This window comes from Natator depressus, chromosome 13 (genome assembly GCF_965152275.1).
Source record: "Natator depressus isolate rNatDep1 chromosome 13, rNatDep2.hap1, whole genome shotgun sequence".
Classification (NCBI taxonomy): domain Eukaryota; kingdom Metazoa; phylum Chordata; order Testudines; family Cheloniidae; genus Natator; species Natator depressus.
This window is the reverse complement of record NC_134246.1, coordinates 5,935,743-5,962,734: the sequence shown is the minus strand read 5'-3', so window position 1 is coordinate 5,962,734 and position 26,992 is coordinate 5,935,743. Positions and strand designations below refer to the sequence as shown.

Below are 26,992 nucleotides of genomic sequence, written 5' to 3'. Positions count from 1 at the left end.
GCATTTGTAGGATTGAGGCATATGCTCCCAATCCTGCAGGGAGCTCTGGGCAGGTGAACCCCTGAGCTCATTGCAAGGCCCTCAATTTCCCCTTTCTACTCCTTACATTTTGTATTAATTTATTTACACGGATGAGTGTAAAAGCCAGAACAAAACAAAATATTACATTTCTAATTACATTAATAAACCGAAAAGAACAGGAGTACTTGTGGCACCTTAGAGACGAACAAATTTGTTCGTCTCGAAGGTGCTACAAGTCCTCCTGTTCTTTTTGCAGATACAGACTAACACGGCTGCTACTCTGAAACCTACCATTAATAAACCAGATTCATCCCTGGGTGTAACCCCTTCGCTTAAGCAGAGTTGCATCCAGGGTGATTTCCCCCTATTAATTTAATCATTATTATAATTGACTTCCAGGGGTAGGGGCATGGCTGTCTGCAAAATGTTGCCTGTTTTTTTTTGCAACAGGAGGCAGGTTTTGATCTGCAAGGTGACCCCCTCCGAATCATTTCACTCCCTTTTCCTGCTTGCTCCAGCAGTGTGAACTCGGGATTTGCAATGTGCACAAGGCACCGAACAACAACACCGAGAGTTTGTGCAACAGACCGTGGGGCTGACACGTTCCGATCCCAGCGCCGACAAGACGTCCCAGCAGCCTCTAAACCGAGAGGGCCCTTACCCCCAAGTTAGGGGGTGGAAACCTCCTGGCTCCCTCCCTCCCTTCTCCCCTCCCATTGGGGGCGTTCCCAGCGCGTACACAAGCGGTGACGAGCCTGGGGCTCCGGCCTATATAAACCCATGCTGCGGCCACGCTGCCTCTGAAATCCCTGAGACCCTGGCCGTGTTTTGTGGACGTGGAGTGCACTCCCAGTATCTCCTTTGCAAATGGGTTCTGTAGCCTAGCGTTTACTCCCCTGAGCCTCGCCACCTGTGATCTCAAGCCGTGAGGGCGCTGCTGGGAGCAGCGCTGAAAAGAAACAAGGTAAAACAGCAACACCCCCCCCCCCCCAAAAAAAAACAAAAACCAGTCGGGCTGGGGCTTCCGAGAGTAGCTGCGCGAAGGGAAAACTTTGAGCAAGTGGTCGGTGGGGTGAACTAGGGATGCCCCCAAGAGGGGTGGCGGGTGACTGTAGATCAAGTGATCTGTGCGACTGCCGCTTTGTTAAACCGAGTATTGTGTTGCTGTGTGGAAGGGCTGACTGCTGTGTTTTCTCCGCTTCCAGACACCCTGCCAAGCCTTGCTTGCTGGCCCCTGATCTCCCTTTTAAAGACTCTGCTAAGTGCGCTCCTCTCATTTGGAGGGATTTCTCTCCCCCTCACCCCGACCCCTTTTGCTCTGCGTTGTAACGAAAGACGCCATCTCCCTCGGTGAAACTGTCCCAGCATTGACAGGGTCTTTCCAGCTCACCCCCTTACAGACCGTCTAGGTGCGGGGCAAGGGGCTGTGGGTGAAGATTTTACCCTAAGGGGGGGGGAGGGTTTCCCCGTGACTCCCCGAAACAGGAGCGAAGTGGGCTTCCGGTGGCTTTGTCTGTTGCATTGTAAGTGACAAGGATGGAGTTTACTTGTTACTAATATCTGGGTAGGGGCCCGTGTCCAGACGTCCCGGGGCCCGTGTCCCGGGGCCCGTGTCCCGACGTTCCATGGCTCACCTGGGCTGGCACCAGTCGGTCAGAACTGCGGGCACCCGCGGGAGAATTGCCCTGAGTTCGTTCGGGATGTTGGCGACTGTTTCCTTTCCGGAGAGGACGCTTAAACACCGCACCCCCCAAGTGCAGGGTCTGCTGATCTGTCTTTGTCCTGTGGTTTCCCCCGCACACGACTAGGGAATCTTTTAACCCAAACCAGTTGCTGTGCAGCCTCCGGACACCGCTTTGCTCTGGTGGTGTTACCGCAGCTCCCCTTTGCAGATCGTAGAGCTGAGAGGGGACATTGCTCCCCTGCTCTGTGCATGGCTTTGTTATCCTGGATTGTGTGGCCCCAAGCACATGCTTGCTTTGCTGGTGCCTAGAGTCGGTCCTGATCCTAGGATATGAGACTGAACATCCGGACACCCCTCCACCCCCCAAATCCTTGACATGCTTTTCCCCTCTACCACTCTCCTTCCCACCCCCCTGCCCCCACACAAGACTTGAGACGTGCTGAGCAAGCTGGTGGAATCAAGATCATGCCTGTAGCGAAGTACAGTACTAGAAGCGAGGCTAGGGGGATGGGATGGGGCTCTCTGTGGGTTGCTGCGAGCCAGTTCAGTCTGGTTTTTTCAGCTTGTGTGTTCTAGCAGAGTTCCCCACCCTCAGCTGCAGGCAAGTAAAGAATTCTCTAAAAGAGAGAGGAGAGACAAAAGACATGGCCACTTCCTCCCACCCTGTAAATCAAGCAACATGTTTTAATGATTTCCCTTCAGTTTACATAATCCTCGTCTCTGACTCCCTTCCCCGCACAACCCACACAGCTTTCTAAAAATGTTAGATGCCCCACATGTGTAGTAGAGGCTTATTTGCCAGTTAATCTGCAGCTATTACCCTTTTCATCAAACCATTTCAGAGGAATTTCAGTCATTCTTGATCAGAGTGAAAGTGAATTCTGATGAGGCACTTACTATCCATAGCCTGGTGCACTGGGTACACCAGAGAAAATCGATCCCATCTGTCCACAGAACTGCTTTCATGCAGCAACATGCTTGAATGCTGATAACTTTATTAAGTGTGTTTTATAAGCTTGCAATAGAGATTCTTTATTGGTTCGTGTACCATCTTCCTAAATTATTGTGAAATGAACTGATGTACCACCCACAGGTTGGGAAGCACTGCTTTGAGTGGAATGAGTAAAAGCAGAAACTACCTTTTCAAACACTAGAGATTAAGCACAAGTTCTAAGCACATGTGCTCCTGCCACAGAAATGCCTACATGAGAAATAAATCTGTCAGTATGTTACTCTGCCCATCAGAGGCTTGAGTGTGGCTTTACACTATAAGAACTTAGCAGACAAGGACAAACCAAAATAGTTTTTCTCTCTCTCAATAAACTCTGACCTGAAGACCCTGCGCCTTCATCATATAATGTGTGTTGCTTAAAATGTGGGACATGAAGTGACCTGCATCTGGCTGAAATTAGGATGTGATTTGTTTTTAATGGAGTCTATTAAAAGCAGAATAGGAAATAAAATAAACTTTAACCTCCAATTTGAGGCAGCATCCTTCATTGGCAGTTGAGGTTCTGGTTGGTTAGAATCATAGAATATCAGGGTTGGAAGGGACCCCAGAAGGTCATCTAGTCCAACCCCCTGCTCGAAGCAGGACCAATTCCCAGTTAAATCATCCCAGCCAGGGCTTTGTCAAGCCTGACCTTAAAAACCTCTAAGGAAGGAGATTCTACCACCTCCCTAGGTAACGCATTCCAGTGTTTCACCACCCTCTTAGTGAAAAAGTTTTTCCTAATATCCAATCTAAACCTCCCCCATTGCAACTTGAGACCATTACTCCTCGTTCTGTCATCTGCTACCATTGAGAACAGTCTAGAGCCATCCTCTTTGGAACCCCCTTTCAGGTAGTTGAAAGCAGCTATCAAATCCCCCCTCATTCTTCTCTTCTGCAGACTAAACAATCCCAGCTCCCTCAGCCTCTCCTCATAAGTCATGTGCTCTAGACCCCTAATCATTTTTGTTGCCCTTCGCTGGACTCTCTCCAATTTATCCACATCCTTCTTGTAGTGTGGGGCCCAAAACTGGACACAGTACTCCAGATGAGGCCTCACCAGTGTCGAATAGAGGGGAACGATCACATCCCTCGATCTGCTCGCTATGCCCCTACTTATACATCCCAAAATGCCATTGGCCTTCTTGGCAACAAGGGCACACTGCTGACTCATATCCAGCTTCTCGTCCACTGTCACCCCTAGGTCCTTTTCCGCAGAACTGCTGCCTAGCCATTCGGTCCCTAGTCTGTAGCGGTGCATTGGATTCTTCCATCCTAAGTGCAGGACCCTGCACTTATCCTTATTGAACCTCATCAGATTTCTTTTGGCCCAATCCTCCAATTTGTCTAGGTCCTTCTGTATCCTATCCCTCCCCTCCAGCGTATCTACCACTCCTCCCAGTTTAGTATCATCTGCAAATTTGCTGAGAGTGCAATCCACACCATCCTCCAGATCATTTATGAAGATATTGAACAAAACCGGCCCCAGGACCGACCCCTGGGGCACTCCACTTGACACCGGCTGCCAACTAGACATGGAGCCATTGATCACTACCCGTTGAGCCCGACAATCTAGCCAGCTTTCTACCCACCTTATAGTGCATTCATCTAGCCCATACTTCCTTAACTTGCTGACAAGAATACTGTGGGAGACCGTGTCAAAAGCTTTGCTAAAGTCAAGAAACAATACATCCACTGCTTTCCCTTCATCCACAGAACCAGTAATCTCATCATAAAAGGCGATTAGATTAGTCAGGCATGACCTTCCCTTGGTGAATCCATGCTGACTGTTCCTGATCACTTTCCTCTCATGTAAGTGCTTCAGGATTGATTCTTTGAGGACCTGCTCCATGATTTTTCCAGGGACTGAGGTGAGGCTGACTGGCCTGTAGTTCCCAGGATCCTCCTTCTTCCCTTTTTTAAAGATTGGCACTACATTAGCCTTTTTCCAGTCATCCGGGACTTCCCCCGTTCGCCACGAGTTTTCAAAGATAATGGCCAAGGGCTCTGCAATCACAGCTGCCAATTCCTTCAGCACTCTCGGATGTAACTCGTCCGGCCCCATGGACTTGTGCACGTCCAGCTTTTCTAAATAGTCCCTAACCACCTCTATCTCCACAGAGGGCTGGCCATCTCTTCCCCATTCTGTGATGCCCAGCGCAGCAGTCTGGGAGCTGACCTTGTTAGTGAAAACAGAGGCAAAAAAAGCATTGAGTACATTAGCTTTTTCCACATCCTCTGTCGCTAGGTTGCCTCCCTCATTCAGTAAGGGGCCCACACTTTCCTTGGCTTTCTTCTTGTTGCCAACATACCTGAAGAAACCCTTCTTGTTACTCTTGACATCTCTTGCTAGCTGCAGCTCCAGGTGCGATTTGGCCCTCCTGATATCTTTCCTACATGCCCGAGCAATATTTTTATACTCTTCCCTGGTCATATGTCCAACCTTCCACTTCTTGTAAGCTTCTTTTTTATGTTTAAGATCTGCTAGGATTTCACCATTAAGCCAAGCTGGTCGCTTGCCATGTTTACTATTCTTTCGACTCATCGGGTTCTTTCATACTGGTCATGTCTGTACATCTGGTTTTGTTTTTTTCAAAATTGAGATTGGCATAAATCTGCCTTTTCACATGTGGTGAGTAAATGGTGAAGAATGTGAAAAGCCATTTGCCCGTACACCCGTAGTGATCAGGTGAGTTCTTTGCTACACAAATGAGCTCTCTTCTCATCCCCTTTCAGCATCCTAAGATGCTGAGAGAGAGCACGAACATGGGTCTTCCAAATCCCAGGCTAAATTACCTGTTCTGCCACAGGTCTCCTAGGTGACCCTGGGCAAGTCACTTAATCTGTGCTTCCGTTCCCCATCTGTATATAGGGGATAACACTTCCTGTTTCACAGAGATGATGTGAGGACAAACACACTGAAGGCCATGAGGTGTTTAGATACTATGGTAAGGTGAGGGACGTGGAAATACAAAGATATGTATTTAGTATCAAGATGGAGCATGACCAGTTTTATATAATACACAGCTACCATTTCAGTAATCTCTTGCTTTAGTAGCTGAAGGTCAAAATAAAGCCCTGCCCCTCAATTCATTCTTCCCTCCATTGAAAGGTGGTGGATTGTAGAGACTCTGCTTGGTTGGGAATAGTTGGATTGACCTTGTCAGTGGTCCTGTTTGTTAGGACATGAGAGGTCTTTCCCAAGGCTCCCTGCTTCTGTAGTTCTATTGCCATGAAGAGTACTAAATTCCTCAGAGCTGTTACTAGGTCAGACCAACTTACTAGTTCATAACCTGTCCCTCATGTCTGCTCCTCTTCTGAATTGTACATGCTCACTTCAACATTAGATAACTATTCACACTAAAAAAACAAATGAGTACTAGTGGCACCTTAGAGACTAACAAATTTATTTGGGCATAAGCTTTCATGGGCTAAAACCCACTTCATCAGATGCATGGAGTGGAAAATAGAGTGGGAAGATATATGTAACAGTACATGAGAAGATGGGAGTTGCCTTCTCAAGTTGGGGGGGGGGGGGTTTGAGACAATTCAATTAAAGTGGGCTATTATCAACAGGACGAAAAATCACCTTTAGTGGTAATCAGGGTGGCTCATTTCAAACAGTAGACAAGAAGGTGTGAGTAACAGTAGGGGAAAATTAGTTCTTGTAGTGACTCATCCACTCCCAGTCTTTATTCAGGCCTAATCTGATGGTGTCTAGTTTGCAAATTAATTCCAGTTCTGCAGTTTCTCATTGGAGTCTGTTTTGAAGGTTTTTTGTTGAAGCATTGCCACTTTTAAGTCTGTTGATTGTCCAGGGAGGTTGAGGTGTTCACCAACTTGTTTTTGAATGTTCTAATTCTTGACATCTGATTTGTGTCCATTTAGTCTTTTGCATAAAGACTGTCTGGTTTGGCCAATGTACATGGCAGAGGGGCATTGCTGGCACATGATGGCATGTATCACATTGGTAGATGTGCAAGTGAACGAGTCCCTGATGGCGTAGCTGATGTCCCTTGAATAGATATGCAGACAGAGCTGGCAATGGGGTTTGTTGCAAGGGATAGGTTCCTGGGTTAGTATTTTTGTTGTATGGTGTGTGGTTGCTGGTGAGTATTTGCTTCAGGTTGGGGGGCTGTCTGTAAGCAAGGACTGGCCTGTCTCCCCAGATCAGTGAGAGTGAGGGATTGTCCTTCAGGATAGTTTGTAGCTCCTTGATGTTTTTGTTCTTGCTGATAAAGACTAACAGGGCTAACACTCCGAAACCTATTCGCACTGTGCTTCCCCAGTAATCTGCAGCAGCAGGGGATGGCTGTGACTGGGCATATGCTAAACCAGTGATACTCAGACTGAGTCTTGAGATCTGCAAGCAGCTCTTTAACGTGTCTCCTGTGGCTTTGCAGCACACGATATTAAAACACTGTGTGATTGGTAAATTAAATTGGGATGCTTTACTGTGGCTAACCAATTATAGGGACAAACTAATACTTGGTCGGGTTTTTTTTGCTGTGAGAATAAAATATAGCACTAAATAATTTTCCATGTCCTACTGTTTAAATATGAAATTATAGTAAATTAAACAATGAATTCACACTACTATGGCTCTTTGGGCTAATGTTGATTGCTAATTTGGCTCCTGAACCACTGAGGTCTGAGTATCACTGTCCTAAACGCACCTTGTTTCCTGGGTCTGACAGTGCGTCTGTCCAATAAGTAGCAGCACAGGTGTGATCTGCCTTGTGGGATGTTTCCCACAGGAAGTGTTATGGGATTCAGATTTAAATTCCAGTGTGTTAATGTATCTGCAGAAGTTTCTTGGGTCAACTGTACTTCCCTGGATTGGTTTTCTTAACTAATCATTTTGTAAATGTTTCATAGTAACCAATTATTATCTGTGCAAGACTAGCATGAAGTTAGTGTTTTCACTGAATCATACTGCAGTTAGGTGCTGTGGCTACAGGCTTGTCACATGCAAACAAATAACTGTTTGTTAAACCGAAAAGTGAACAGACAGTGTGTTGGCCAAAGGAAGGCGAGTCTTGTACTCTGCTTGGAAGACTAACAAACTCTGCCTCTGGCTTGCCTGAACAGTGAGGGCTTCCACAGTGGGGGACCATCTGGGAACATTTTGCCTCCAGGTCTCCATGTCTGGGGACTGCATCTTAGCAGCCATGATGGCAAATAGGAAGCAGTAGTTCCTTAGGTAGCCAGATTGAAAAACTCCTTGACTTTTGCCTGGAAACAGACCGATGCTAGATTAGTGTGTGAAGAAGAGGTGTAATGTGACTGTGCAGAAACGCTCCATTAAGCCAGTGGGCTGTGGCTTACAAGTGACACTGCTGCAGTGGCCTGGTTTGCCAGATGTGTGTCCCTTCCAAAGTGCACATCAGGAAGGAAAGGCTGCCACACCCTAGCTAACTTTGGATGGCAGCTTTGTCTTTTCTAAGTAGCACTCATCAGCACACATGCAGGATGTTTTGATAACTACCCAATGCTCTTTGAGGGCCATGGGCTGCCTTCGGCTCTAACTTTCTACCACTCTCTAGAGCTGGCTGGAGCTTTGACCAAAAAACTTCTTTTCCCCAGCCAGCTGTACTTTACTCTCAGGTCAGCAGAAGTCTGATGTCAGCAGTGCTGACATTGTGTCCAGAGTATGTGCCTGTAGTCCAGCTACATTAATACTTTCACACCCTGTTTTTCACAGCTAATGGTGAATAATAGGCTATATTAAGAGGTGCTGCTTATAATTAGCTGACTGTTCTGTTTACAGGAAGGAGTAAACTGTCACTTTGAAGATGGTGCAGAGAACTCTGAGTGATTGAAGTAAATGGGCATGTTTGTTTCCTTCATTATTTCTACTTACGATAGCCTGGCTGTGTATGTCGGATGAGGAAGAGCAGTGGAAACTGAGCACCATAAAATTAATTTTTTTAATAAAGTAGCCCCTCCAGGTTACAACAGGGAGTGGAAGCCCCACTATGCTGGATGCTGCACATGTCCCTGCCTTAGAGAGCTTGCAATGTAAATAAATGGGATAAAGGAAATACTATCCCCATTTTACAGATGAGAAATTGAGGCACAGTGACTCACCTGAGGTTACCCAGAAGTCTGTGGTAGAGCTAGAAACTGAACCAAGATCCCATGAGTCCTGTTCCAATGCTTTATCTCTGTACCATTGTGTGGGGTGTACTGATTTGGAAGGATGGGAGTGATTTCAAGTGAGCCATTTTTCCTGCGTTTATTTCTGTGGGTGTTTGTAAACACACCTACTTGGCTGACAAGACAGACCTACACCATACTGCCATCTGTTCTGTATGAAATTTGTCTGGGTGGTGACTGCTCTGGAGATGTGACTGTAGCTTGCTTTCACAGGTTGTCCAAACATTAAATGTACTGTAGCATTTTTTAAAAACATGATTATTGGAAAGTCCTATCCACTAATTTGTAGGGGTGAGAACAATCAACAAGTAATTTATCCATGAGCTTTACCCTACACAAGACATCCTTTAACAGAAGGACGATTTCCTCACATGTTAGAAGTTAAACAATGGGCTGATCAAACAACTCCACTAATTTGTAGGGGTGAGAACTATCAACAAGTAACTTTATCCAGGAGCTTTGTCCTTCTGTTAAAGGACATCTTGTATAGGGTAGTTTCTTCACATGTTAGAAGTTAAACAATGGGCTGATCAAACAACTTTGTAGTCTGCAGATGTCCACTGTTAGACATCACTGCTCTAACTATGATTTGCTACAAGTCACATAGTGTCTAGTTGAATGAGTGCACAAGCATTTCTGCTAATAATATACAAAGCAAAGGGATGAAAACAAAACAGATCATGACACCATTGTTGTGTTGTGTCATTCACACATACTTCATTAGCTCTTCAGGGCAAGGGGCCATGACTTTGTTTGGGGATGTGGTTAGCCTGTGTGTGTGATCACCCCTAGTTCCAGCGCCTGTGTTCACAGTAATGGTAATATGTACTAGCAAGGATGGTTTCATTTTGAATGGAAAAGTTGTGCTCATGTTGGTTCCTCCTGTGACTTATTGAAGAGCTTCTGTTTAAGACTATACTTTAGTAGTTAAAAGTATTAGTCCATGGTGATATGGGCTATAGGTATGTACTGCATACAGAGGAAAACAATTACCCTTAATACAATCTGAAGACCCAAGAAAGCAGACCATCAACAGTGAATTCTAACTAGCACACTGTCAGAAGTGTTGCAAGATAAACTTACTCAAATCCTTCATGTGCATTAGGAATTTAAGTGACAGTTGAGATCCTGAATCTATTGCAGTAATCAAGGAACAGCCTGAATGATCTTAGAGACTAACCAATTTATTTGAGCTGTAGCTCACAAAAGCTTATGCTCAAATAAATTGGTTGGTCTCTAAGGTGCCACAAGTACTCCTTTTCTTTTTGCAAATACAGACTAACATGGCTGTTACTCTGAAACCAGCCTGAATGATGTCTCATGTAGCATGCAGGTTTGGTTTTTCTTGTTTCCTCCTTGTTTGCATGTTGGGTTATCCCATGGTTTAGGCTTCTTGAGGATGGTAATAGAAGGTACTTTGAGTCTTGTGCCACATTTGTTTGCTCTCTGCGGGTATGCACGGTTGCCAACTTTCACATGGTAAATAAGCACCTGACTTTCACAATAAGCCAAAAATCAAGCTAATCCCATTTCAAAACATGGCCAAACCAAGCCACTCCTTAAGAACCCCAACACTGTGACTAGATCTCCCCCCTCGCCCTCCCCTCCAGTGTGCAGTCTGGGACAGTGGTGGGCCTGCTGTGCAGCCCTGACTCTCTTCCTGCCTTGCCCCTGCTTGCTGGAGCCAATCAAAAATAAATAAATAAAGAAGCAACAAGCTGCTACAGGCAACAAGCTAAGCCAAAAACTAGCCAACAAGCAACTCACGAGCCAATTAAGCCAAAAACAAGCCCAATTTCTGCACTTTTTTTGTGTGTGGGTTTGGCATGTCTGGTCTGTGGTCAAGGACACTCCCCATATTCTGAAGGCTCACTCCTTTGTCTTGCAGGGTTGATATCTGTACAAGAACTAAGATCAAGTAACATGGCAGCAATCCCATCAAGCGGCTCACTTGTGGCAACCCATGACTACTACAGAAGTAAGAACTGCTACGCTGTCCTTTAATGGGTGCAAAATGGAGTGCTCACAAACCGGACTGCAGACACTTGTGTTGGTGGGTGGGGAATACAGCTATCTAGTTCAGACCTTTTTCTGTGGAGTGGGTCTTGCGAAGATAAGTCGCTGAACTCTCCTCTCCTCTTATCTTGGTTGAAGTTTGTAATGCCCATGTAGAACTGCTCAAAAACAGTCAAGTTTGCTTTCCCACCTCAGTGTATTTATAGGCTCCTTGGAAATGCAAGTTAGAGGACCCTAAAGGAATTGGGTGCTCATCCCTCACTGAATTTCAATGGGATTTGAGCATCTGAACTCCCTGAAATGCCAGCTTGAAAGATCTGTGCTTCAGATAAAATCTCCTATTCTTGCTTACTGTGTGCCTAGGCTAAAGCCATCGGCTTCTGCATCCTTTCTCAATACATAGCAAATGTACCATTTCTCTTGATTGTTCCTTTCAAAGAATCACCAACAAAACTCCTTATAGGACCCAAAGTCTGGATTAATTTAGAAGTAGCCACCAGTGGCTATGTCATGGCATTTCTGAAATAAACATGATCAAAGACACCTTTTTGTTCATGCAAAAAAATGCCTGACACTGCAGCATTTTTGTTGAAAAGAGGCTAAGAGCCAAGAATGGGGGTGAGTCTTATTTACTCAGCAGGGAGATAACAAGCCACACGCCCTTAACTGTGCCAGCATCCTCTGTACTCAACCATATGACCTACCATACAAACAAAGGAACAATAAGTTCTCAATGCGTGGTTTAAGGGCTATTTTCCTCTTCTTGAAAGTGGCTGCCTCTAGAGTTACCTTACTGCTCCTGGGAGCAGTAGGGTGGGGGATGACTAGCTAAATGCTGTGTAAAGTAAGTACTTCTGCAAAAGACACAGTAAATAGAAAAATACAGCCTGGCCACATGAGCCTATAGTACAGGGCCAGATCCTCAGGTGGTCTGAGCTACCACAGCTCCACTGCCCATAAAGCTTTACCAAACAGCACCAGCTGAGGATTAAGAACATGAGACCAGCCATGCTGGGTCAGACCAAAGGTCCGTCTAGCCCAGTATCCTGTCGTCCAACGTGGCCAGTGCCAGGTGCTCCAGAGGGAATGAACAGGTAATCATCAAATGATCCATCCCCTGTCACCCATTCCCAGCTTCTGGCAAACAGAGGCTAGGGACACCATCCCTGCCCATCCTGGCCTAAGTTCCCTGTAAGCCACATGGCCATGCAGCAGCCTAGGCGCTTAGGGAACCCAACCAGGGACCTGCTGGGGGAGGGGCACCCCTTCCCCCGGCCCCAACTCACCCTGCAGCCTGGCCCCAGCCACAGCCAGATCAGGGCCGGGGCGGCATGGCTAGAGCGGCCTGGACCCAGGTGCGGCCAGGGCCAGCCCATGGTGCAGGCCTGCTGTGCTGGGGGAGGGGCACCTATCCTGCAGCCCCAGCCCCAGAGCTCCTGCAGCAGGGATAGGCGCCTCTTCTCCCCACCCCCACCCAGGTGCTGCTGTGGGGAGATAGCGCTGGGGGAGTCCTCTCTCTCCCCACAGTAGCCCTGGACCCTCCTGCACTCCAAACCCCTCTGCCCCAGCCCTGAGCCCCCTCTCACAAGAGCCCCACCCCCACCACATGCATTTTGTTATGTGCACCAATATGGAGGTGATGTGTGACACATCACCTCCATATTGATGCACATAATAAAATTCATTCCGCACATGGGTGGTAAAAATGAGAGGGAACACTGATCCTGGAGAATAGGTCCATCAATGGCTATTAGCCATGAATTTATCTGGTTCTCTTTTGAACCCTGGTGTAGTCTTGGCCTTCACAACATCCTCTGGCAAGGAGTTCCACAGGTTGACTCTGCATTGTGCAAAAAAAACTTCCTTTTTTTGTTTAAACCTACTGCCTATTAACTTCATTTGGTGGCCTCTAGTTCTTGTGTTATGAGAAGGAGTAGATAACACTTCCTTATTTACTTTCTCCACACCAGTCATGATTTTATAGACCTCTATCATATCCCCCCTTAGTCGTATCTTTTCCAAGCTAAAAAGTCCCAGTCTTATTAACTTCTCCTCAGATGGAAGCCATTCCATTCCCCCTAATCATTTTTTCTTGTCCTTTTCTGAAACTTTTCCAATTCCAGTGTACCTCGTGGTCTTCTCCCCACACTCCTGTTAGAGATGCAGGATGGAGAGGGGGAAATTGATGTTGTGGGACCTTGTCTCATAAAGCACCCTCTACGTTCAGAGCGTTGTTGCTCTCCAGCAAGCTCCTTCTGGCCAAGTGGCAACTGCTGTGATTTACCCTACGTCAGGCAAGTTCCTCCCATGCAGAAATGTCTGTGCTACGGCAGCTGTAGCGCTGTAGGGTAGACGCTTCCCGCATTGGTTGACAGGAAAAACCCTTCCATGTAGGTAATCCATCACCCGAGCTACTGCCCCGGAGAGGCAAGAATCCATCCATTGACCTAGCTGTGTCTGTACTGCGGATTAGGTTGACCTAACCACGGTGCTCCGGGGGCAACATTTTTCACAGCTCTGAGCAAACTTAGCTGGGTCGTCCTAAATTTTAGGCATAGACCAGGCCTCTGTCTCACCCACACTAGAAGGGGAGACTCCCAATGTGCATCAAACCAAAACCTTCCCCCACCCTCCATGACCGAGAATCCTACACAAGGATTACAGTTGTCTTGCAAGAAAGTGAGCATGGGTTAAGCTCGGTTACTTGTCTCCACTTGCTGAGTGAGAGTTACAAACCATTTGGAAAATTGTTACGGAAGGTTATGTCCACGTAGCACCACCTGTGTTCCAACCTGTGGCATTAACCTGCTGCTGCTTGTAATTGCCTAGTTTGCTGAGAAAGCTATTTGAGGTTATTCTTTGTCCTTTGGGTGTGAGAGAATCTATTCTTCAAACACCATGCCAGGAAATCTCGTAAAGGAGCACTTAAAAATATCTCCAAATGTGTGATGTCCTTCAGACATGCTCAAATGCTTACTGTCTAGGGTGGATGCCATTAAAAGACTGGCACATACCAGCTGATACTCAGAACAGGAAATTAGCTGATATGGAAACTGGTACCTGAGCCTAAGAAGCAGTAATGTGGCAGATACTTCATCGTTAATGGCAAACCATGTACTAACTGCAGTGAGGATGTTCATTACAGCAGTAGATCTAATATTGGCAGAGGGGAATGTTGGTCTGATGGGATGCAATCTCATTCACAGGGCGTCTGGGTTCCACTTCCAGCAACAGCTCCTGTGGAAGTGCTGAATACTCTGGGGAGGTTATTCCTCACCATCCGGGTAAGCACCTCTCCTACAGCCTGGACTCTCTCTGCCCCAGCCTCCTACAGAGGGGAACTCTTGTGGTCAAAACACTCTGTTTTAATACAAAACTAGCTACCCTCTTCAGAGCATCAGTGTAGCTTCAAAAACGTTCTCGGTGCTAACTAAGTACATTATCCATGGGTTATACAGAACCGCTTATAATGGCAGAAAAATCCCTATAGAGACTCTGCATAGAAGAGAACTGAAGTTGTAGTAGCTGGCTTCTACTCCTTCGTGAGGCACCACTGCAGAGTGCCAGCTTCTTAATTTGCCCTCTTGCTTGCATGTGTAGCAAGACCACCATGGTAATCAGGGAAGTACCTATTTCTGCTGTACCTCCTCCTAATCAAGCTGCCTGTACCTAGCTGTCCTATTTCATAAGTGTGTTTGCTTTTCAGGTCTTCCCAAGTCTGACCCCGGTCACTGGTGGGCTAGCTTCTTCTTTGGAAAGCCAACCCATCCTGTCATGACAACTGTGTCAGAATCCCCAGAGAAGTAAGTGGTCATTCGTTTTAGCTCACTCAGATATGGTAATGGAGATAAACTAAGAAGCTTGAAGGGTGGCTTGGAATATTGGAATGGTGAGGACAAGGGAGGACTGTGTTGTGGAGGAATGCAAACTGTAACGTCTTATAATTCTGCTTCGTTGCGTTCTGCACTGCATATCTAGAATACTTTCCAGATGGTCTCTCCTGCAGTGCTTTGAATCTTCACGATCCAGCCAGCAGCAAAGAGCTAACAGCAGTAAAAGGAATCCCCGTAGCTGGGGAACAGTAGCACTGTTGCCCATTATTATGAGGAGATACTAGACCTAAAAACTCTGAGGCCCATATTGTCCTCAGGTGCCTAAATCCCATGGTGATCTGGGCCTGTCTCTTCAGATGTTGTGGAAGGTGGAACATCTGTTTAACTGGGTGGAGCAGGGGAAGCTAATGGCTTGTTCGAACTAAACTGGCTTTTTGTGTAAAAGCCATCATGAACCCAATGACAAGTTGGGTGAGGGACCAATGTCTGTTTGTTCGGGACATGCAGTGTTGTAGCTGAGAAACTAGCTTGTCTCTCTCACCAAGTCCTTCTCTGTCTGCTGAATTCTACTACATGTTCCAGAGGAGGAAAGGATTTATTTTTCCTTTGTAGCCATTGAAAATTGGTACAATAAAAGGGCCCTCAAGGAAAGTGTCCTCAAAAGCTTAGTGGTCAGACCCAAGAAGGGCAGGAAAAGAGCCAGAGATTAAATGCTGGGGGTGGTGATTCAGGCCTAGCTTTCAGCGGCAGTAGAAACAGCAGGTGCAGATGTGGATTAACTAGTTTGTGCGCACACATGGTTGCATGTGGCCCTGTGGATCTAGCAAGTCAAGGGAGCAGGGGAATAACTCCAGCTCCCTTAGCCAGTAAACAATGGAGCTGTTGCTACCAATAAGACCCTGTTGTCAGCTAGCACAGCTCTTTGTTGCAGATGGTGCTCACTGTAGTCAGGAAGTGCTGCCCAATCTGGAGCAGTGACGGCTGAGTTTGGGTGCTCCCACCATCTCTCTGGACTCCGAGAATCTCACTAGAAGTCTGTCCTGGAATCACTGCAGTAGGAACATACGAGGAGCTCTAATGAGAGCAGGGAGCTGCAATTCACCAGCCTTGTATCCGAGGCAGCTGTGTCAAAGATGGTTTGTTTCTCTCGTTTTCTCTCACCCCGTGTCTCTCTTGTCTTCCAGTTCAGGAACTTTCCAGGTGGCCAACGGCGTGATCACTTGTGGCCTGGCTCAGGAAGTAATGAGGAAGCGCCACGCCAGTGAGCCCAGCAAACAGAGCGCTGGGCCATCTGCGTGAACAGGCTGGCACATCTTCCTGCTGCCTGCCTGGTTGCTGCTTCTGATCCAAACGCTAGGAGTCAGAGCCCATTTTCCACTCCCCCTCCCCGTAGAGTAGACAGGCTGCATTAAGTATTTAGATGTAGGTTTTTAAAAAACAAACTGTACACTGCCTTAGTATTGTTTCATTAACTTGACTGCATTCTTTCCATACAGCCTTGGTAACGCTTTTTGTTTACTTGTTCAATGAAACTAATAAACTTAAGCAGCCTTTTAAATGCTGTGTGGCTTTAATGTTTTTTCTTTCCAGTATGAGCTCTGCCCTTTGCTGGGTGCTACTGCTCTGGCCTGGAGGGGCTGCTGCTATCATCATGCCCGGGAGTGTTTCACACATCAGACAGGGACCTGAACATGGGGACAAATCTCCTGGCTTCATGCTAAATGGAATTTCACCTTAGCTCAGTTTCCCTTAAATCTTGGTGACAAGGAGGGGAATTCTCTCAGAACTATGGCTACTTACAGATAGATGGCGTGCTTGACAAACTGCAGCTGAAAGTGCAGTCTCTTCCCTGGAATTGTGAAGGTGCTCAATTAAGGCTTTGAAACCCCTTCACTGCTTCTCATCAGAACGGGCAGGTAGCTCTGCAGCCTTCCATAGTGGCCAGTCATGTCACTGGGTTGTCCTTTTTCCAGATGGTAGCCATCCCTCCAGGTGTACCTGGCATAGAACATCACTTGCCTTGCACAAGGCATAGGTAGGTGAAGATGAAGGCCCTGCCATCTGAGTAGGGAGTAGCATGATGTACTCCAGTCACTTTTCAAGCTCACTTAATTGTATTGAGGGAATATGAAGCTTTTTCTTCCTATTCAGTCATGATGAGGCAAAGAACCAAATAATTTCCTGATCATTTGGTTCTATCAGTGGCCTGTTCTCAACATCTGACCCATTGCCAATAGAGAGAGAGGTTAAAGCCCTGTTGTAAAATTCACTTAGGTTTTCTGCTGCTACCTTTTGAGTCTCAGCTGGAGGCCAAATAGCCCTTCTGGCTTTCAAGCACCCAGTTCTTAATGCAGGTACTGGAGGATCTCAGTAAACAAGCACTTCAAAAAGGAAACTACCCCTTCTGCACTTCAAAAAGGAAACTACCCCTTCTGCAACAATTAAAATGAAGACTGACCGCTGCAGTGATGGATGTGTGTATCGACACCCAAATGCAGGCTGAAATGCAATGAAAGGTTGCTTGACAGGCTGCATCTATCATATACTACATGCATGGAGCCATAAGCCCATGTTTTCTTAAAATGGCCTTTCTTTTAGTTCCTACCTTCCAGGCAAATAACAAAAGGCTTGTTCCCTCAGCAGCTGTGCATACCACTGCTCCAGCAAGAAATGTTAGCACTTGCCTAGAATGTAAAAATTGTATGTTACAAATGCCCTAGAACCAAAGCACTTGACCTACATTAAGAGGAATTTTGTTTTGTTGTTGCTTTTGAAATTGCTGTAGTAAACTCTTGGCTGTTGTCTTCAGATAACTTTTAACAGCTGTCCTGCTTAGTCTGCCTTTATCATAAGGGACCCAGTTGAGGGGGAGCCTGGAAGTTGATCCTACTGCAGCATTCCCTAATTGTCTAGTACAGTGTTTTCAGAGCAAATGAGGGGCTGGGCACTGTAGCGATTTAGGCCATGCAATGCATGGGCCAAATCTACTGTCTCAAGCACAGATCTTAAGGTCATATAGCACAGACCAATCTTATCAACTCCATGGTTGGAAACATTCAGTTGGTTTAAATTTTACAGAAAAATGCAGATTTTTTTTTTAAAATAAATAAAAAAAGCTTAAGACCTAACTTTCAAATACTTCTGTCTGCTCTTGTTAGACAGCTAATGTCAAACTATTTCTGTGCAACATAGCCAATCACTTGTCTGCCTCTACAATTCAGCCAAGTTTGCATGCAGATTGGGTGCACAGCTTTGAAAACCAGGTTTGTGCAGGCCCCTTTGGGACTGAATAATCACGTTCTAATGGCACCAATTTTCTCTGCAAGCAGTTATTTCTATCCCTAGTTAGAACAGGAAGACATTCTGAGCTATAAAAAGGCTTACTGGCAGATTTTAAACTAATTTGGCAACCTCTCCCAGAATTCTGAGCCAAACCAGCTCACACTGTTCTATTTTAAGTGAAAGCAATCAACTTGTTGATGGGCCAAAAAGTCACAGCTCAATGACTTTTTTGGGAAAACACAAGCTGTGGAAAATGTCTTGCTCAGCTGACCTAGCCCAAATAAACATTTCTCAGTCTCTTAGAATCTCAAAGTTACCGCTGTAATCAATCTCAAGGAAGGCAGGACTAGTGCACCCCTCATGCTAAGACAGGATTAACTGGTCTACAGTCAAAGCAAAATATAGGTTATAAACAAAACCTTAAACTAATCTATGACTAATGCTATCGGGGCGGTCAAAGTTTATGGGGAAGTGTCTTTGCTCAGTTCCTTGCTGGAAATGACTTCAGAACAGTTCCGTGATGCAGGGTTGCCTTAGTCTGTATGGGCAAGTGTCTCTTTGGCGTTAGTGCAAAGTGTGTGCGAGTAAAAGCCAAAACCTCAACTACTGTAAGCAAGTGGAGAAAAGAAGAGAAACCAGCAGTCGGACCTTCACATGGCTTGTGTATGAAAATAGCTGATTACTGATTCACTAACACATGGGATAAGGTGTCCAAAAGGGCTTGTTTTGCGCTAGAACCATTGCGTAATCCACAGTACGCCTAGAATAGTTACCAACAAGTGCTTATTTTTTTCTCTCTGTTTTGGAACACAAATCTTTCCTTAAAAATTACATACTCCTTATCAAGACCCAGTTGAAACATAAAGGGCTGATGCTTTTCTAACTAAATCTGGTCTGACTTCCTGGTTTTGCATTTTCAACAAGGAAAAAAATGACCCTTTAATGTGGCTAATCCTAGACAATCCCACAAGTGCTTAGTTACAGAAAGGCTGAGGGGTTGGAAAGAGATGCATAAAATTGGAAGATGGCATATTCAACAGGGTTTATTCTCATATTTTACTATTCAGGCTTATTCTTCACAGAGGAATGCTGCTCTTTGTGGAAGGACATGAAGCCTTTATTAAAAAGATTTAGAAATAAATGTTTAAGTGGAAGTGCACACTGAGTCAGATCCTCCACTGATGTGAATAGTGCTAGTGACTTAACCCAATAAATCAATACTCTGTTGGGATAGGAAGGAGTGAAAATTCAGGTCAGTTCCTGAGTTTTGTGAAGTGGAAGGCAATCAGGTGTGTGTTTCATAAGAGTGTGTATGACAGGGAAGTGTGTAACTGCTGCATTGGCCAATTCACTCTGCATTTAATGGGCTCCAGATGTTCTTAAAGTGTTTGAGGGGAAAATAAAATTACTTCCTCGATCAGTCTGGAATCAGTGGAAAACAGTGGCCAGAGCAACACCCAACCATTCTCTCCACAGACTTTCACATCACCTGAGGCTGCTCTGAGGAAGCTTATGACCAGGGCCAGTATGAATTCAGAAGCAGGACCAAGGAGCTACAATTGGCTGCTTTGCAGCCTTCTCCCGCACTCCCCTTTTCCTCCTAATCCCCAGCTGTTGCCAGCAAATATTGTGCACAGCTGAAGATCTAGGCCAAATTGGAGTTCTGTTCCAAGTAATGAATTTGGGGGGGTTCCACATGTGCTGTGCATTAATAATTTCCCATCAGTGTTTCTCCATTTCCAAATAAGCTGAAGGAGGGGTTGTCACTTGGTAATTGCCAGACCTGCACATTCAGCCTGTAGGAACACAGGACTGGAAGGAACCTCCTGGGTCATTGAGTCCAACCCATCATATCATCCAGTTCATAAATTTGCTGTGCCTGACCTGCAAAGCAAATTGAAAAAGCCATTGAATGCCAGCTACTTTCCCTTCTTGACTGTATGGTATTGAGTGCTGGCTTCGTTGTTATGGTGGCAAACAGCAGGATATCCCTGCTCAGACTAGATTAGTTTACAGTATTACACGGACATAGCCTTCATTATGTCCAAATTTAAGTGGCGTGTCTGCAGCTGCTGATGAACTAGCCATTCAAATTAACTCTTTTCTCTCTCTTCCCCCCACCAGTCATTTAGGAGGAGTTTGGGTTATGCCCTAACTTCCTTGCAGAGAGTGATCCGGCTATGGAAGACAGACATTTTACCTGCAAGATGGCTGTGCCTAATGCATGAAACATCAAATTTAATCGATTTCTAGTTGGGGTTGAAACAAACCCTATTAAAAGAGTTATCCATGTTCTGAGTGGGTGGAGGAAGTGGCAGTGATTATACCGTGCCCTATACGAGAACGTTTCCCTTCAGCCTCAGAAAACAGCTGATATAGACCACCATGATTTTATGCCCTGTGCCTCACAAGTCCAGCCACTAAGGGCCTGATCCTGTGAGGAGCTGACCCCTTGCAGCTCCCATTGGGGCCAGTAGGAGCAGCAGGTGCTCAGCATCTCCTGGGATCAGAAATAATAGGAGCTAAAGATGCTGAGCACCTTACAGAAGCTGATCACTTGGATCAAACCGTGGATGAGGGACTCTGCTGACTGTCTACGCCCTCTTGGAATGGCTGGCTGGCAGACAGAAAAATGTGCTCTAAAAAAACCTAACCTTCCGTGAAGGGTTCCCTGCTTGCAAAGACTAAGCCCCCGTCCTGTGTGAAAATTATACACACAGGGCACAGGTAACCTGAATTAAGGGCAGTTCAGAACATTGTATTTGTGGTTCTCAGCTTTGAGAACCAATGCCCATACTGACAGCACCCCGTGCTCATAGTCTCACCCTGGAAATATGGCTGTAGGTGTTCCCTGGGTTTATTTTCCCAGAGCCCTGTGCCAAGGCAATGGAGTGAGGGCTGAGTTTCTGCATGCTTTAACCATTCTAACCTTGTTACATGTTGCTTTTGCTGCCCTCAGGAAAGGGCTCAATGACTCCAGTCCCACACATGATACCGAGCTTTTAAACCAGAAACCTGCATGTTCTTTCTCTGTGGCTTGCTCAGAGGGACTGGAGATTTTCTTCTGGCCACTTCAAGCCTCCCCTCTGATGCAAAGCAGGCCTGAGCCTCTCATCCAGTGAAGGGGCAGGCCAGGCGCTAGCTCCTAAACCATCCACCTCCCTGTGGCAGCAGTAGGTGGCTGGGTGGGAGGCCAGGGGACATGGCTAGAGCTGCCCTGTGCTACTGTAACAGCCCCCTGAGCCATTGGCAGCTGGTGCAAGCTAGAGCAGCTCCCAGTCGACCCAAAGCATAGATTGGTCAAAACCAGTTTTGCACGCACACCCCCCCGCTGGGGTGCATCAGATGCTCCTTGGTCTCAGTCACAGATCGGGGCCACTCTCCCAGGAGTAACTCTGGACTGTCACCGGGGTCAGGACTTGCGCCTCAGTGCAGTTTGGTGCTGTCTCGTGGGGGTGGGAGCAGGAAGGAATTGGGAGCAAAATAAGGTCAGCTTTAACGTGAACAATGCAAAGCAGAAAAGGACCAGGGTTAGACTTGATGATTTTTCCCTTATTTAAAATCCAGTCGTGCTGCCAGCTTTCTGCATCATCATCACATGCCCTAGCTCCGAGAGAGTACTCTTCCAGCTGCCCCGGCTGTCGGGCAAGCTGAGACTAAGGCTGGGGCTCTCCTGAGCTGTGGCAAAGGCAACGAGGGAAATTTGTGGACATGATGAGCGAGGCCGTAGGCATCTTGCTGAAACACATGCCCCAAAATCCTTCCCACTCCCAGGGAGGGTCCGGAACGTCAAAACCAGCTTTCCTCTCTCCCTCTGTGCAAGGCTCCCACTGACTTCAACCGGCTTTGGAGCGGGCCGCAAGCAGGTCTGCTGTGGTTTCTTGTTTGTCATGGACGGCCGTGGCTGTTGATATTAGCGGGTGAGTTTATATCAGGTTCCTAGCAATAGATGATAAAAGACACACACACACACACACACCCTTGCCAAGTGACAATCCAGACTCCTAATGCGGAGAGAAATGCAAACAAAATGAAACCTGGTCTGACCCCTCTCCCCTTCCTGCTTGGCTGACCTTTAGCCCACTTTTCCATGTGGGCGAACAGATGGCTTCCTTGGGGTGCAGGCAGGGGGAGAGGGGCAGGCATTCAGTGGGGCAGGGGGAGAGAGACAGGCAAGGACTGCTGGGATCCTCTGCACTGGGATTACGCCTTCTGGATGTCAGGGGAACAGCTGCTGTGGGGAAAGGGGAATGACTTGCAGGGATCCAGTTACATTGCGGTACTAAGTTTGTCAGCGCTGATGTGTTTGTTTTAATAAGGGGGCTGTAGAGCAGACCCACTTCTGGAAGGGACAGGGAGTGCTTCCAAGACTGTGCAGGGAGGCTTTGCTTATGCACAGCAGCACCCTGATGCAATCTGCCTGCAATCTTTCCCCTCTTGGGTGTTTCGCCTCATTGACCATGTGCCTCCCAAAACTGTTACTGAATAAATAAGGAGTTTTCCTGGAAAGGAGGCCAAAATAACCAGTAGAGCTGGCCCGAAGACAACAATCCATTTTGCAAGGATTTTCACGGTTTCAAAATTTGGTTTTCTTCCTCACTGGAATGAAAAAAAAAAACCCAACCGCTTGACCGTTTTTGTGAAACAGATTTTTGTCAAAATGGCCATTTTGGGATCAGAAAGGTCAGGTGCTCAGTTCGGGTTCTTGCTCTCTCTGCTCAGACGTGACCATGGAGTCCACCCTGAACCTCAGAAATCTTCCCATCAAAAACGTTGCTGAAATCGATCCATCTCCATGAAATGTTTCTTTTATGACAAAACAGCGTATTTCAGCCAAAGCCATTGAGTTGAAAGCATTCTAACCAGTTGAAATAACCAGTAATATCATTTGTCAGGAAGGAAAATGCCAAACCTCTTTCACGTAGCAGAGGGGAAGGCTGGCCTTGTGGCTAAGGCAGGGTATCTGCCGTGCTGGTTTTAGCCTCATAGCATCAGCCTGAGTCAGTTGACCTGGGGTCACTGCCGCTGTGGAGGTGCGGAGAAAGTTTCTTGCAATGTAGGTATACCCTATGAGGCTCTGTAGCCTAACGGTTAGAGCAAACCCTTATGGAAAAGATCCTTTGAGTTTAATGGGTATGAAACTAATAGAATTTGATAGAAATTATTCTGAAAGCCTTAAAAAATCTCACAGAGGATTATAGTATTGTAGTGGATGGCTTAAAAAATCTCAAGAAAAGTTATATTCTCTAGGGCTTTTCTCCAAGGAGCCAGAAGATGTATGGGTCCTATTTCTGGAAGAGCCACTGATTTACTGTGTCACTTTGCACCTAATTAGAATATATATGTATCACAGCTCTATGGAAAACTGGCTGCTGAATATAAGTTCTAGTGTCCTGGGAGAACAATAATAACAACCAGTCTTTAAGGCAGTGTTCTCAATCTCATTGCATATAACGGAAACACTCACTTTATGGCTCTGTGCCTCAGTTTCCCCTGGATGATAAGGCTTGCCCACTTTTCTAAAGCAATTTTCAACTCTGTGGCTCTGAATACATTTCTGAATAAACACAGAATATTGCTCTTAGATGTACGGCCACTTGTTGTCACCAGATTGATTGTGCCTGTCAGTGTAGATCAGACATCTCCAGGACAACCTAAACAAGAAGCAAAGATCTGCCTTTGAGTATGTGCTCTGCTCTTCTGATCTGCGCTGTGACAGTGAAATCCCCGAAAACTGTCTTCCTGTGTTCTTCTTTCAGCTCTGGGATGTTGAGTACACATCTTAGGCAACAAGAAATGTTTGTCTAGCAGTCTTACTCTTTACAGGCAGATCACATGTTTCCAAATAACACTTTCTGTTCTCTTCCATCCCCACCCCCCATGCAGCGCTCCCCAAAGCCTGAAGGCGGCACAGGATCCTCTGAGGCTGACTCTACTGATGCTCTAACAACAGGAAACACTTGAGTCCCATCCACATCTGGAGACCCCCCAGATGTCCCCCTCACCTGCATGTGAAATGAGACAAGCGTCCCCTTTGCATCTCTCCACTGGAGGCAGCAGCTGCCCTTCATTTTCAAAGAGGGCAGCCAGGGCCACCCTTAGGAACAGGTTTCAGAGCAGCAGCCCTGTTAGTCGGTGTCCGCAAAAAGAAAAGGAGGACTTGTGGCACCTTAGAGACTAACCAATTTATTTGAGCATAAGCTTTCGTGAGCTACAGCTCACTTCATCGGATGCATGCAGTAGAAAATACAGTGGGGAGATTTTATATACACAGAGAACATGAAACAATGGGAGTTACCGTACACACTGTAACGAGGGTGATCGGGTAAGGTGAGCTATTACCAGCAAGGGGCGGGGGCCGGGGGGAACCTTTTGTAGTGATAATCAAGGTGAGCCATTTCCAGTAGTTGACAAGAACGTGTGAGGAACAGTGGGGGGGAACGGAAATAAACATGGCAAAATAGTTTTACTTTGTGTAATGACACATCCACTCCCCGTCTTTATTCAAGCCTAAGTTAATTGTGTCCAGTTTGCAAATTAATTCCAATGCAGCAGTCTCTCGTTGGAGTCTGTTTCTGAAGTTTTTTTGTTGAAGAATTGCCACTTTTAGGTTTGTAATCATATAATCATAGAATATCAGGGTTGGAAGGGACCTCAGGAGATCATCTTGTCTAACCCCCTGCTCAAAGCAGGACCAATCCCCAATTTTTGCCCCAGATACCTAAATGGCCCCCTCAAGGACTGAACTTACAACCCTGGGTGTAGCAGGCCAATGCTCAAACCACTGAACTATCCCTCCCCCAATCGAGTGACCAAAGAGATTGAAGTGTTCTCCGACTGGTTTTTGAATGTTATAATTCTTGACGTCTGATTTGTGTCCATTTATTCTTTTATGTAGCGACTGTCCAGTTTGGCCAATGTACACGGCAGAGGGGCATTGCTGGCACGTTAGTCTCTAAGGTGCCACAAGTACTCTGTTCCTTAGGAACAAGCGCAGCACGTGAGGGACTTGGGCCCCTGCAGTTTTGGGGACCTTGCTGTGCTCTGTTTGTCTTTGAATTTCACAGGCTGGTTCATCTCAGCTCTGGGAGCAAATATAGAGCCAGCTTCTCACGCTAATCAACACCCTGGGAGCCTGGGGCCCTCTGGATTATGAGGGGTTAGATCTTGCTTCTGTTGAAAGCAATGGCAAAATCATTGTGACCTTCAAATAGAGGAAGACACAGATCCTAACACATTAAATAAGAGATTCTTGCAAACACCTATAAATCACCCAAGGGAGAGGCTTGTCTGAAACTTCCTGCTTGTCTATCAGTTGTTGCTGTTTTGACCTAAGTAATTAATTCATGTGTGTTTAGCACTTTGCAGCTGGAAAGAGCCCAGATAGTCACCGTTATTGGCCCCTTTGACATTTTGACTGAGGAAGGACTAAATAAATACTGAGCAAAGGCTTTAGGATTTAGCCCCACCTTATAAACGATCCTTTCTAAAGGCAGAAAGCAGGTGTCTCTATTTGTTTAACTCTCTGAGGGAAGGGAAGTAAAGCCAGGGGCTGATTCAGGGCTCTCAAGTTGATACAGTTACTGGCTCTGCATGCAGCCAAGCCTTTAGTAACAATTGTGTGGTGTCTGTGGGCGATCCTTTCTGCTGAATGGAAAATGAGCCAAGGGGAGAGCTGCTAGGGTGCTGGTAAGCCTGGATTCATTTCCTTTTTTCCACCACCGCCCCTCTTCCTGCCAGCAAGGTTGTCTAACCAAATCTTGAGGTTCCTCATGGGTTAGTGACTAGGAACCATTAACATTTGCCAGGTGCCATTCTGGTTTTGAACGAAGGGGGCAGAGGGGTAGATGCAGAGAGGGGAGCGGCAGTTCTATCAGCCTAGATCTTATTCTATTTTTGCTTCAATTTTTACACTACTTGGCCACTGAAAAAGGAAATACAAATTGACGGTCATGAACAGCAGAGCAAAGAGGCCCATTAATGATCACACATTGGCGGTTGCTGAGTCATAAGAACCTGATTCAGACGAAGTCTCCTGTCGCATTGCATGGCAATTTTGGCATTGGCGGGATGGAGAGAAGAGCCAGCTGGGACCAGATCCCATAGTAAGTGACTGCAGGTAGATAGTGACTCATGGTACAGCTGAAGTGAGGCTTTGTGTATTTGTTCTTCCATCTGCCCCCGCCCCCCAAAAATGGATTTCAGACAGTGGTCTCAGCTCATTAACATGATTTCCGCCCCCCCCCCCCCCCGCATCAGTTCCTTGTTGGGCACTTGACTGAACTAGGTGGGGGGGGGAGGGGGAGAGTAAAAGCTTGTCCAAGGTTTTGGATTAAATTTTTATAGCCATTTGATATTATTTTTGCCAGCATCAGTCCTAGATTAAGGGGAAAACAATGGCCACCCCTTAACAGGGCTGTGATGCACTGTCATCTGATGAATTTCAGTGCACCAGGCCATATCTTTGAACGAGATTGTAGGCAGCCATCTGGGGATTTCCTTTACATAGGGGAATATAGCTGGCACCTCTCCTAGACGTCTCAGTTTGGGGATATAGCGAGAGCAGGCAATGGGGTGGCTGGAACATGCCATGCTCTTTTAAAATGGAAGGGGTTTGAAGTGGGAGGTTGTCTGTGGATGCTGGATCCCGCACCCCCCATGGCTAGGGCATACCTGGGAAGCTGTTCAAAAGCAACAGGTAACTTGTATTAGAGGTGGGGTTTTAGCTAACAGAGCAGTGTAAAGCCTGAAGTAGCATCTTGATGTTCACTCACTATGTAACTAGTATCTGTTTGCTCTCCCATATTATTTCCTTTCTGAATTTGTGGATTTTCTACTAAACAAGCACGTCTCTGTCGTACAAACTGTGGCATGTAGGGGCCAAAGTGAGCTGATAGCTGGGGTGGGGGAGGGGGCTGATTTCACACCTTTTGGGGGTGACAAACCAGAGGGGGGAAGTTTGCGTGTCTGGTAGTTAAGAACTCGGGAAGGACGAATCTGGAGAGA

The 26,992-nt window shown here is 46.4% G+C and overlaps 1 protein-coding gene across 1 annotated transcript; it reads left to right on the top strand.

The window, feature by feature from the left end:
* Positions 1–825: 825 nt before the first annotated feature.
* On the top strand, positions 826–16,214 carry PPDPF (pancreatic progenitor cell differentiation and proliferation factor). The gene is made up of 5 exons (XM_074969603.1): positions 826–985; positions 10,744–10,833; positions 14,078–14,155; positions 14,578–14,674; positions 15,889–16,214. The coding sequence occupies exons 2-5, from the start codon at positions 10,779–10,781 to the stop codon at positions 16,001–16,003; spliced, it is 345 nt and encodes a 114-aa protein (XP_074825704.1). The 5' UTR covers positions 826–985; positions 10,744–10,778; the 3' UTR covers positions 16,004–16,214.
* Positions 16,215–26,992: the final 10,778 nt, after the last annotated feature.

What these genes read in the sequence shown, in the direction of transcription:
- PPDPF (XM_074969603.1), top strand. Translation starts at nt 10,779, where the DNA reads ATGGCAGCAATCCCATCAAGCGGCTCACTTGTGGCAACCCATGACTAC. An exon ending in AACCCATGACTACTACAGAA is followed by an intron (nt 10,834 to 14,077) that starts GTAAGAACTGCT and finishes TCTCATTCACAG; the next exon opens with GGCGTCTGGGTTCCACTTCC. An exon ending in GTGTCAGAATCCCCAGAGAA is followed by an intron (nt 14,675 to 15,888) that starts GTAAGTGGTCAT and finishes CTTGTCTTCCAG; the next exon opens with TTCAGGAACTTTCCAGGTGG.